This window comes from Echiichthys vipera (genome assembly GCF_963691815.1).
Source record: "Echiichthys vipera genome assembly, chromosome: Y".
In the NCBI taxonomy this organism is placed as follows: domain Eukaryota; kingdom Metazoa; phylum Chordata; class Actinopteri; order Perciformes; family Trachinidae; genus Echiichthys; species Echiichthys vipera.
In genome coordinates, this window is record NC_139849.1 from 10,183,520 (window position 1) to 10,196,572 (window position 13,053).

Genomic DNA, 13,053 nt, shown 5'->3' on the forward strand with positions numbered 1-13,053 from the left:
GTCTTTAGGGACCTACACTGAATTCAACTTGCATCCAAAGTGAGGGCCTCGTTTTGTTTTCTTAAAAGTGCTAATTCAACCGAGCATGCTAACGGAGGCGGGGAACTATATGCTAAAGTGTTGAAACATGCAGCTAAAGTATCCAATGCAAAGGATATGTGTCGTTTGAATCAGCCAATTGGAGGAGCGGGAGGTCACGTTACTCCTCTCATGGCCCCGTAGGGGCGGTGCTTGTCCTCGAGGACCCACCCCTCAAGGCCGCGAGGTTCGGTTGCACACAGACTGCAGTTTCAGTTTGTTTTAATCACCATTTTGAGTAGCTGAAGGTAAAAAACAAGACTATTTGCGTTTGGAGGACAAGCCCCTGCCGCACTGCTATTTCCACGCGCTAGCTCGGACGGTGGAGTTGAGCCAACCTCGCTCCCCTTGGTGTTTTGCAGAGCGGGAATCTATATTTCTTCCCCCCCCCCCCTTTCTTACATCCTTAACATCTACAGTATTCCTGCAAAATGTCAAGACCAGTGAGGTAGGTGTACTAAATCTGCTCTCCGTCAGTTAATAACGACACCGTGCTGGCAGGCATTGCAGAAAACATGCACGTCTCGACCGTGCTGTGTTTTATGAACTGGGAGTGTGTTTATTTAATGAAAAAAATGGGAACGTGTGTGCCTCCCTTCTCGCATGTGCACCCTATTTTCTAACATGGATCCTAGCGGTGTTGACGGTTCGCCATGTCTCTCGGAGATAACGCCTGCCCGCCGCTGTATCGTGTCTATCGTGCTTTTAAACGAGTCCGTGATGTGTTTGGTTGTCCGCCGTGTGGGGCAAGCGGGAAATTGGGCGGTGTAATTTAACCAGCTACGTTTTACGTCTCACATATGCCAGGTCTAATACTAATTTTCCCTCTCTGATTGAGAATGAAATGGCTACCCATTCATCCAAACGCGAACACCCCCTACCACCAAAGAAAAAAACGACCGGAGGTGGGGGTGGTCTCGGGATTTGATCTTGTTGCCGCGCAAACAAGGCATGTCGATGCTGCTTTGAGATAATTTCTGTCAGCTCAGAACAATATGAAATGATGAAATTTGCGCGTGCACGAGAGACGAAACCTGCACGCTCGTCAAGAAACACGTGCAGCCATTTTCACAATAGAGCAGCTTCTCATTGACCCCCATGTTAAACAGGCCGATTTCACAGCATCATTAAACCTGTTTAAGGTCTGGGACAGAAAAACATTCTAGTCTGTATGTTAAGGTCATATCTCCATGACAACACTGAAGGGGGTGAATCTTTTTGTACCAGGCTAGTTTATATTTTATTGGATGTTAAAGTGTTTGAATAATTAGGGGTGTGGCCTCTTGAGTGACAGCTAGCCTCTGACCCTCACTTCTCCTCGGAGGCTAGTTGTCAGGATTAGCATCGTAAGCATTCTAACTCTGTCACCTGGACCTGGACTGTGGTCATTCGTGTGGTGGTGTTTCCATAGTGACAACACGGTTTGCTCTTCAATCGACTCAACCAACAGATGGTTTAATCGATTAGGTTAGCTTTGTTATGCTAATTATATAGCTACACTTGCACCATGATGTGCAGTACAGCCTGCTATCTATGGCACATACACTAGATGTTAATCTGCCTGCTACTGCCTACTCCTGGAGCCCGTGTAGTCTCCGCTAGAGACACGGGAATGCCAGCACTCGCAGAGACTACACCGGCTATGATATGAAATAAAGTTTAGGGAAAAACAAACCGTCTCGGCGAGTGCTGGCATTCCTGTGTCTCTAGCGGAGGCTACACTTGCTAAATACATGTAATAGCCTACATTTGTCAAAATCATGTCCTTAAATATTCATAAGGAATTTATAAATTGTGAAAAAATATTTTTAATACATTTTTTAAAAATCTAGCCACAGAGAGGGTAACCACAGTATATTGGCTTTCCATCAAGATTCCAGCGCGGTGGCAGCCAATTTCAGCGAGACGGCCACCTCCAAATTTAAAATGCAAAAAAACCCTGGATGTACTAGTCAAAGAAAGTGTCGTTGTTGGGGAGAGCAGATCTACCGTTTCAGTGCTGGCAGTAAATTAATGCTGCTGGCTGATGTCAGAGGAAGACTGAGAACTAGGGATGCACAGAAATTAAAATTCTTGGCTCAAACAGAAAATGAGGCCGAAACACAGGAATAAATTATTATGCCAATTAAGTGTCATTGCATTTATGGCTGACTGTGTACTAACTACTAAAATGAAGGCATTGCAATTCAAAGAATAAATCAATTACAAAAGTATGAAAATATTTATTTAGCACTGACATTACAACAATGCACAATATAAAATAAAATATTTAACTTGACCCCACTCATGTACATGATAAATAATAATGTACAAGCCTATAATAAGTGACTTGCCTGCTGAAAGATTGTAAAATTAAATATGTTCTGGATTGGTTCGCAGCCGAGTGTGAAACGGCTGGAATGAGGATCAGCACCTCTAAATCTGAGGCCATGGCTCTCAGCAGGAAACCGGTGGATTGTTACTCCAGGTAGGGAATGAGTCCTTACCCCAAGTGAAGGAGTTCAAGTTCCTCGGGATCATGTTCACGGGTGAGGGGACGATGGAGCGTGAGTTTGGCCGGAGAATCTAAGCAGTGGGGGCGGTGTTGCAGTCGCTCTACCGCACCGTTGTGACGAAAAGAGAGCTGGGCCGGAAGGCAAAGCTCTGGATCTACCGGTCAATCTGTGTTCCCACCCTCACCTATGGTCATGAAAGCTGGGTCATGAGCCAAAGAACGAGGTCGTGGGTACAAGCCGAAATGGGTTTTCTCAGGAGGGTTGCTAGAGTCTCCCTTAGAGATAGGGTGAGAAATTCAGCCATCCGTGAGGAACTCGGAGTAGAGCCGCTGCTCCTTTGCGTTGAAAGGAGCCAGTTGAGGTGGTTCGGGCATTTGGTAAGGATGCCTCCTGGGCACGTCCAGCAGGGAGGAGGCCTCGGGGAAGGACCAGGTGGAGAGATTAAATCTCCACACTGGCCTGGGAATGCCTCGGGATCCCACAGTTAGAACTGGTTAATGTGGCGCGGGAAAGGGAAGTTTGGGGTCCCCTGCTAGAGCTGCTGCCCCTGCGACGAGACCCCGGATAAGCGGTTGGAGATGAGATGAGATAAAAACATAGTCGTTTAAGTCCAGTGCATTTTAAAATTTTCTCTGTAGGATTACTACAACAAAGTGCATTCAGAACAAGACTGCAACTGCTGGAAGATATAACAATATTCCCTCCGTAGGCCTACAACATAACAGTGTATCAAAACAAAGAATGTTAACCGTAGGCCTTTAACATCAACAAATGCACCAAGAATTACGGATGTGCAAAGTGGAAAACAAATATTTAAACACTAGACACAAGCATATTCTACTTCTTCAGGTAAAGTGGCATGGTTTCTCTTGATGAAGAGCAACTTCTCTGCTTTATCACAGTAAAGTCTGTTCCTCTTCTCATCGAGAATATGAGCTGCAGCACTGAACAGTCTCTCGCTGTCAGTGCTTGTGCATGGAGCAGACAAGTACTTGCGTGCCATCTTTGCCATATCAGGAAAGCGGCTTTTGTTATCTCCCAGTTTGCAAGAGGGTTATCACTTCTGGAGATGGGGACTTCAGACAGATAACCATCTACCGTAATTTCCGGACCATAAGCCGCTACTTTTTTCCCTCGTTCTGGTCCCTGCGGCTTATTCAACGGTGCGGCTTTTCTACGGCTTACGGTAACCAGGGGCGCGCACTACCGAGGATGCGCGAGACCGAGGCAGACATCTGGCGCCAGGTAACGAGAGCAAAACAAAGAGTAGGAGAGCGTCAGCGACAGTTTGCGCGAAGGAAGTGTTCATGCAAACACCCTCAACATGGAAAACAAACGGAGAAGTGCATATGATGCTGCTTTTAAGTTAAAGGCAATCGATCTGGCTGTCAAAGAAGGAAATAGAGCTGCTGCACGTACCCTTGACATCAATGAATCAATGGTGAGACGTTGGAGGAGGCAGCATGAAGAACTGACTTTTCACCGGTAGTAGGCTGGTTATTTTGATAACGTAAACGGCCGCGGGACTGCACTTTTACTGCCGTGTTACAGGCGAGCACTTTGTATTACTTTGCACCGTTGTATTATTTTCTACTCTGCACGAATGCTGTTCGCCATGTCAAAGATGTGAAAGTTTGATTGAATGATTGAAAGATTTATTGTTAATAAATGGGACGCTTTGCGTTCCCAAACAGTCATCTCTGTCCCGACAATCCCCTCCGTGGTAGCAGGAACCCCTATATACTACGGTAATTACACATCAAAACGCCTGCGGCTTACAGTCGGGTGCGGCTTTTATATGGAGCAATCTGTATTTTACCCTAAATTTAGCTGGTTCGGCTTATAGTCAGGTGCGCTTTATAGTCCGGAAATTACGGTAACTGTTGAGCTTGCCCTCTGCCTGACATTTGAGAAAGATAAATAGGGCCAGTGCATAAATAAACATTTTTGTCACATAAAATAAAAAATGTCACAGAAAGATAAAATCATTTGTCACATATACAGTAAGTCAGAACAGAATACCCTACCTATTATTTGGTGCACTCTCTTGCAGGATCTCATTGAACGTATCAGACAGGGAGGGGGTATGCCCCTCATCTGGTGCAGAGAGACGAGTCCCTTTTTCTGCGCTCTGCTCTCCTTCTCCTGCGTTAAAGACTAGTTCGTTTGACCAGTGCGAGTACAACTGACGGGCCCAGGCACACCCGCTTGCCGGCCTCGGACCAGGTGAGAGAGGTGGGCTTTAGTAAAGCACGGATGCCCATGCACGAGCGTGCGCACATGCCTAACCATGAGCATTGACGGCGGTCCTGATATCTGTTTATATGCATCTGTCTTTGCCACTGACATTTAAAAAAAGGCATCCAGGGAGCATCCTTACCAGATGATCCTGAACCACCTCAACTGGCTTCTTTCAATGCAAAGGAGCAGCGGCTCTACTCCAAGTTTCTCACGGATGGCAGAACTTCTCACCCTATCTCTAAGGGAGACTCCAGCCCCCCTCCTGAGAAAACACTTTTCAGACGCTTGTACCTGTAGTATTACGCTGTAATAGTGTTTTAGTTTTGTATAATTGATTAGTGAGCGTCACTTACTTATAGTCTAGATGAATGGATATGTTTTGGCCACTAGTTCTGCACACTGTTCTGGGCAGATGAAACTGTCTTTCAGAGAAATGCATTTCTTTATTTGTTTGTGATTTTTAGACTGAATGTAACAGTGAAATCCTCTTCTGTCTACCACCAAAACACATCATCCTTGTCCTGTGTACCTGCACCACAGCCATCACCACCTCACCAACACATGGCTGGTTGAATATATGAAGCATAAAAACATGCACATTATGTTAATATTGTGAATTGGGTATTTTTGTATATAATAAATAGGGGTGTGTATTAGCAAGAATTTGGCGATACGATACAGGGGCAACGATATATTGAGTTTCTTTGAAAGAATTTAATTGTAGGAAAACTGTAGCACATAGCATGCACAATGCTTTTACATTAGGGCTGGGTATTAAGAATCTCACGATTTGATTCGATATCAATTCGAATCAATATTGATTGAAATGCCGATTCAGTATCACCTAGAAATACACACGTAAGAGTACCAGATAATTTTTTCAAATAATTTATTTTGTTTCATGCCTTATGAACAGCTGTGGTATAACTCATAGCATGATAAAACAGGACACTGCTTAAATACTGAACTACAGCGCATGTGAATTTAAATTGTGCGTTTCTTTCCTCTTGGAAATTGTAAAGTAACTCATAACATTTTGGGTAATAAAACATCAGTATACAAAAGTATTTTAAAAATGACAGTGCTGTATTAACACTGAACTGAAGTTCATGTAGCTTAAATTATGTATTTCTTTCCGCTTGCAAACTAAATAAATAACTCGTAGCATTTTGGTCAAAAAAACAAACTGAAAATATAACATCCGCACAACAATACCAGTTTAAGGTACAGCTTCGGGATGGCGACGTCTATCATGTTTTTGCGTGTTGGTATGGCGTATTGTGGTTCGCGCCTGTGTACCATCATCTTAAAACCCTCGTTTTCGATGACACTGTACGGCCGCAGGTCCTTGCATAGGAAGACAGCCACCGGCTCTGTTAACTTCTGTGCCCGGACAGAACCTGGCTCCAGTTTGCACATAAGGGATCTGCCGAGTTGCGTTTGTTTTGAATCCGCGGATTTAGCCACAGGTTGCTGCAGACTGTCTGCATGGTGTCGGCTCAGGTGGTTTCGCAGGTTTGTCGTGTTGCTACATTATTTAAGAACCGCCTGGCAAAGTTTGCACAACACCTTACTTTTATCTCTTTCCTGTGTTCCATGTTTGCATGGGAATAAAAAGTGAATCCACATGTCTGCTTTCAGGTTTGAAGGCGCTGACTTAACGCTGCTGCTGCTACTCACACCGGTCGCCATATTGTTATGGTTAGGTCTAGTGTGACCCCCGTCCGTGCAGCGCAAATCCCACGAAGGTGTTGGTCACAGCGCCCCCACTGGCCAGGGGCTTGAATCGATTCAGAAGATTGCTGAGTCGATATTTTTACCCATCCCTATTTTACATGCTTACCATCCGCTTAAGGTTATCCCTTAACTGTAATAAGCAGGCTCAAATTTCTGAAGTTAAAAAAGAAAATGCATAGTCACTGCAACGTTAGCTCCTTTTAACAGGTTTCAGGTGATTAATTCTTCTTTGCCCCTGTAAAACAGCAGCTGCCCATGGCAGCACAGCACAACTGTTTTAAGAGTGACAAAGAAGAACTGTCAGAGCTAGGCCTGTCACAATAACAAATTTAGTCTGTGTAGCAGGTAAAAAACCCTGCTGCTCCCTGCCTACATACACTGCGCGTTCATTCCTGTTTAACTGTTAGAAGATGTAATGCATCACCAGTTTCAAAGTCAATAAAACTGAAATAAAAACACACACACAACTGAAACAATAAATCAAATGGATGTTAACAAAACACATCGGATGGTTCTGCTTCAGGTGGAGATGCAGGTTTGTTGTATTGGCACGTTTAGTTGCTATTGTGTCCAACAAATGCGACATTCCGGTGCATTCAGGTGAAGTGGTTCACCGCAGTCATTCTGTTTGAAACCAAAGTGTTCCCACGGGGCAACTGTCGTGTTCGGCTTTAAATTTTACATGCACTATTATTACGAGGTATTTGAGCCCTGGAAGGGGATAGACTGATAGCCTACTCACACTGTCCTTCTGGCCGGGGCCAAAACCGTTTTTTCAGCTAAAGCCTAGTACCTTTAAGCAGTGTGAGTGCACCCGCTCCGCGCATGAATATTTTCATCCGACCAAATCTGCAGTAAACACTCCACCTCCACACCACACCAACGTGAACCTTTCACCGCCATTGTTGTTGTTGTTAAATGTCCGCGCATGGTCCGTCCTTCTTTTTACATGTCCGAACAGGTGGACATAACGATACTGCTGTAGGGCTCGTGCTCGTGCTCGTACACGTGCGCACGCTCGTGCTCGTACATGTGCAAACGGCTCCTCTAAAGCCCACCTCTTTCAAGCGGGCCGTGGACGGTCCGCTGGCCGCAGTTGAGCGCGGAGCGGGTTCACTCACACTGCTTAAAGGTACTAGGCTTTAGCTGAAAAAACGGTTTTGGCCGCGGCCAAAAGGACAGTCTGAGTAGGCTCTTAGACTTCTCTTAATTGATCCTTTTGGATGACTTCCGCAAGGAAATTGTGTTTCCAGCAGCTTACAAAAACACAAGGGAGGTAAAAAAAAAAAACCTACAGTATAGGATAACCAATAAACTCTTAGTCAAATATATTTGAGGTAGATGTAAGTATACAGGTTAAATAAAATTCACAGAATGTTAAATCAGATAAGTTTCATCTAAAGGAAATGTATAAGATAAAATATGTATGACTGTATATGACAGAAATGAGCAGTAAGATCAAATGATTGCACTTAAGTGGTGGATAAAGTTATTGCACAAAGAAAAGAAGTGTCCAGGTATGTAAGAGTAGATTTTTAATTGCACAGTGAGTGGGTCCCACTCCTTTCCTTCTATCCTCTTTATTTCCCCCGTCATTCAGCTCGTTCGCCCTCTCCATTGTCCCCCCTGTAGCTCTGGTCTTTGTGTTGTGACCTGTGAAGGTCCTCACACCTTCCCAGACCTCCCTGATGTTGTTCTCCCTCAGCTTCTGAGAGGTCAGGTTTCCCTGCTGATATGGAGTTTAACACACCAACATGTTTGGCGCTGTGAGGAAAAGCTTTGTCTGTCTCTTATAGCTTCACTCTAGCTTTAAAACTGAGCCTGCTACAGCCTTGAAAAAAACAATAATGTCAGCCAGAAGTGTCTGAATGGGGACATTACAGATAACAGATTTACCTGCCTATCCGTAGAAGCATTCTTAACGTGCTTTCACTCCAAAAGTGATGGTGGAGATTAAATCGCCCGGAACTGGATTTACGTGTCTCTTGCTCATATTTGTCACATTTTTGATCATCGCGTCTATCGCAGGTAGCAGCCAAGGCGGCTAGCTAACTGAAGCTAACCCTTGGCTCAGCCTACTCTGCAGTTGTGCTCAATGGAAGTGATGCTAGTGCTAACCAGGGGTCTGAATGCTTTTAAAAGAACGGAAATGAGCTCTCAGAGGAAGTGTGTGGCTCTTAAAAGAGCAGTTGTGTTGTAGTGAGCTCAGGCCGTCAGTCTGTAGCTGTATTGGTGTTGCCCGATCTCCGGAAGATCAGACCAGGATACGCTTCACTCTTCACTGACTCCTTTCTTCTTCTTCTGGATTTCCGGCAGACTAGATGCCTAAAGGCACGTCGCTGCCACCCACAGTTCATAGTTATATCCATTATATTATATCCATAGGAACAGTCTGGTTTCCCCCAAGGACTGCAACAATGGCGGCTTTGGTGAGCCCCTGGATGTGTCACAGAGAACTTGGATGACGCTTAGCGCAATCTCAATGCTGATTGGTTGTCACAGCACAGCTACACGGAACGCGCCGCCCGTCATCGTGTCATTTACATTGATTTTAAATGGCAGCTTGACGCTTTCATCACCTCCATCGCTTTTGGTGTGAATGCATGGTTAGTGATGAAAATGTTGATTAAATTATATAGAAGTGAGAAAAATATTTATTACATTCTCTAAAATGTGAACTGAGTAGAACTGCTATCAGCAGACCGCTTCCTTTTCAGAGAGACGGGGGCATGTTGCATTTATGCACAAGCAGTGTACATTGATTATTTCAGAAGCTAAAAGTTATATTCTATTTACTCTGTCAAGTTTATAACTTCACTTTTTGAAACGTACAATTACTTAGAGCAGCCTCTCTAATCACTAAAGAAAACACTCATACATCAAGTATACATTAAAAAGCAATGTAGCCTTCAGGGACTGGTAGATGGGTAGTGGTGACTTCCCGTGTGGCCTTTGTAAAAACCCTGATGATTATGGGTTGATTGCTCACAGTGGTAGGAGTTTTGACCTAGCTGTTCTTGGTGGAGGGAGTTGGTGGCAGACTTACAAGAACAAGCTTTCCTGCTGGAGTTAGGGCTGTATGGGTGGCCTCAGACATGCTTACATGTTGTTCCTTTGTTTTGATACACTGCAACAATGTGATGGGGCATAGAGAAGGCAAGAGAGGGAGATATTAAATATGGCTCAAAATTCACCACAAACCTTGCACAATTAAATATCATTCTGTTATTGTAGACATGTCACACGTTTTACCGGTGCCAGTAAAAACAAAACAAGACCAGACAATATTCGCTTAAACTATTCGATTTTTTTTTATATCACATAATGACTAATCAAAAGTCATTGCCATTCATAGTAGTAGTAGTAATAATTTAATAATTAGAACATGTGAAAGAGTTGTAAAAACAAAGATCTGTTGATTGAAATCGAAAGTTACGAATGTAACTACGGTTTTATGAATCCTGGATGATCACCAGAGGCAGTGCTTAAAACTGAATATCTTCTGTCTCGCGCATGGGCAGGTCGAGTATTAATATCAACAAAGTCACATGTGACCTCGGATAACCCCCGGCTTGGGTATAAGTTCCGGTGTCATCCACAAGATCTCTTCCTACAGAATCTGCTCGCAGTTCACGAGATTCTGAGTGACCTGGATCTCTGGCGGTCATCCAGGATTCATAGAACTGTAGTTAACCGTAGTCGTAACTTTTGTTCTATTTCATCTTACTGACCGCCAGAGGCAGTGCTTAACACTGGATGACTTATACCAACAGAGTCACAAGGAATCCCGGATACCCACCTATACGGATGAGTTGGAGGGAATCCGTTGGAAAACCACGCCCAATGGATGGGGGGTAGCCACATTCACATTGTAATATCTGGAGAACGTGCTTGGTGATGCCGATGAGGCTGCAGCACATATGACCTCCAAGGGCACACCTCTCAAGGCAGCCCATGATGTCGAAACACAGAGACTATGACGTCCACAATCTAGTGGGACAGGCATTGCTTCGTCACAGCACGACCTTTTCTAGGTCCACCGTGACAGATAAAGATCTGATCGGAAAGCCTCAATTCTAAAGTACATAGGCTCTAAGGGCCCGCACCTGGCACAGCAGCTAAGAGTTGTCACCCCCCTCATTTAATGGGGGTTCAAATCATGCCAGATGGATAGGCTGGTTGAGGTGCGAACACGCCAGCACCTTAGGAAGAAAAGCCGCGTTTCGCCACAAAGTAACGCCAGAGCCGTCTGAGTTCCACCTCAAGCATGAATTGCTCACAGGCAAGGCGTGCAGCTCACCTACACGCTTCGCCGAGTGATGGCCAGTAGGAAGGCAGTTTTGGCAGACAACGACCTCAGCTCTGCTTGTGCCAACGGTTCAAAAGATGGCAAGCATAGGGCGTCCAACACCAGGGGCAGGTCCCATGCAGGAGCTCTAGCGGCGCCAGGAGGGTGTAATCCCAGTGCCCCTTTCCAGAAGCGGGACAGCAGCCTGTGGCTTCCCACTGTGTCATTGTTGATCCTGGCGTGCTGTGATGAAATAGCAGCCACATACACCCTCAGTGTAGAAGGAGACCGATCTGCATCTAGGAGCGATTGCGAAAACTAGCGTCCTTTCAGGGCAGCCTGAGCAAGACCACTTCGCTAGCCGCTACAGGACATGTAACAACAAAGTAACGTTACAAAAATGAGCTTGCTTCATTAGCGAAAACACCATGAAGTAAGAAAACAACGATACAGGCAAGGAGAGGGGAGCAAGAGCACCCACTTCACTGATACTGTATCAACATTTGCTAACTCCTGCTAGCATAATAACAAACCAATCGACCTTATCAGATGAAGGTAGTTTGTTCTTCTTATTTAGTGACAAACGAGGATCGGGGCATCCGCCGTCCCGGCAAAAAGCGGAACGGCCTGTAATCACCAATCCTTCTCAACGGACAGCTTGTTGTAGCCTCTGGAGGGCGAACAATATGCAACTCTGATCTAAAGATCGCGAGGCTACAAGCGTCGAGCCAAATGTATAGCTATAGCTAAAGCTAATGATACCGCAGTAACAAGCGTTAACCTGCAAAGCGAGAAGATGAAAAGGAAGTTGTCTGGTGGATGACACCAGAACTTATACCCGAGCCGGGGGTCATCCGAGGTCACATGTGACTTGGTTGATATTAATACTCAACCTGCGCATGCACGAGACAGAAGACATTCAGTGTTAAGCACTGCCTCTGGCGGTCAGTAGGGATGAAATGGAACAAGACTCGGCAGTAGAACAATGGCATAGCAGTCTGTGCTGCAATAAAAATGTTTAAGTCGAAATTTTAATGGAGTCCTGAGGGGACTGGAAAGTTTAATGGAATTGCTGATTTGAATGATCTTGAAACCCTTATGCCCCAGCCTACATGGCAATGTCATACGTACTAAAAGTTTCTGACACTGTTAACTATCTCTCACACACACACACACACACACACACACACACACACACACACACACACACACACACACACACACACACACACACACGCACACACGTTTCTCCATCGTGGTATTTTACCTGGTTAGGATCCTCAGTTCTGTGACCAGTGCCCAAAATTATTTAATTTCATCTTCTTTTGAACCAACACAGCTTCTAGAGGTGTTTGTGTGTTACCTTACAGTCAGCTGCTGTCACCTGAGGCTTCCCTCATACACTTTGGCAAATTAGCCCTGGAAACTGTAGAAGGCTGACCAGTGTGCTGTTTGTGGCTTCTCATACCAAATTAAACAATCCAGACATTCATACATAGCTAACCTGTTGCTGTTAAATTGCTGGACAGGGCCTATTATATCTTTGTTGCCTACCCCCTCCAGCCTCCTATGACATGTCTAATACCACGTATTGGCTGTGAAGTAACTGTGTGATGTGTAAATGAAATGTGATACATGTATGCTTCTTTACAGAAACAAGAAAGTGGTGAACTACTCACAATTCAATGAGTCTGACGATGCAGGTAAGATATGCTCGATATGTGTTTTAATATGCACTGGAGTGTAAATCCTTGATTTATTCTGAAATGTTGTTTTTTATTGTTCAGAATTTGATCCCCACCGCGGCCCAGGCCCGTTTGTAAACACACTGCCTGGGCCTCGGCGAATGCTTCTTGTTGCCTATACGTCATCATGCCGTAACACGTCACACGCATTGATTGACCTCATCGCGATGCGTCGCTTTGTTTACAAATCTTTCCAAAGACCTCTGAGTTTTTGTGCGTCTTGTCTGGCTGTTTTTAAATATTTTCATCCGACCAAATCTGCAGTAAACACTCCACCTCTGCATCACACCAACGTGAACCTTTCGCCTCCATTGTTTTAAATGTCCGCACATGTTCCCTCCTTTTTTCTGTGTCCGAACAGGCGCACATAAAATGACGTCAGAACCGCCGTATGCCTCATGCTTGTGCGCACGCTCGTGCTCGTACATGTACAAACCTGCTTTACAAAAGCCCACCCCTCCCAAACGGG

General features: G+C 44.9%; 1 protein-coding gene across 1 annotated transcript in view; it reads left to right on the plus strand.

The window, feature by feature from the left end:
• Positions 1-265: 265 nt before the first annotated feature.
• LOC310966164 (uncharacterized protein) overlaps positions 266-13,053 on the plus strand; it is a 43,961-nt gene continuing 31,173 nt past the window's right edge. Inside the window, exons 1-2 of the mRNA XM_083940007.1 lie at positions 266-526; positions 12,493-12,542. Of these exons, the coding sequence (XP_083796133.1) occupies positions 510-526; positions 12,493-12,542 (67 nt within the window). The 5' untranslated portion in view covers positions 266-509. The remainder of the gene's footprint in view (positions 527-12,492; positions 12,543-13,053) is intronic.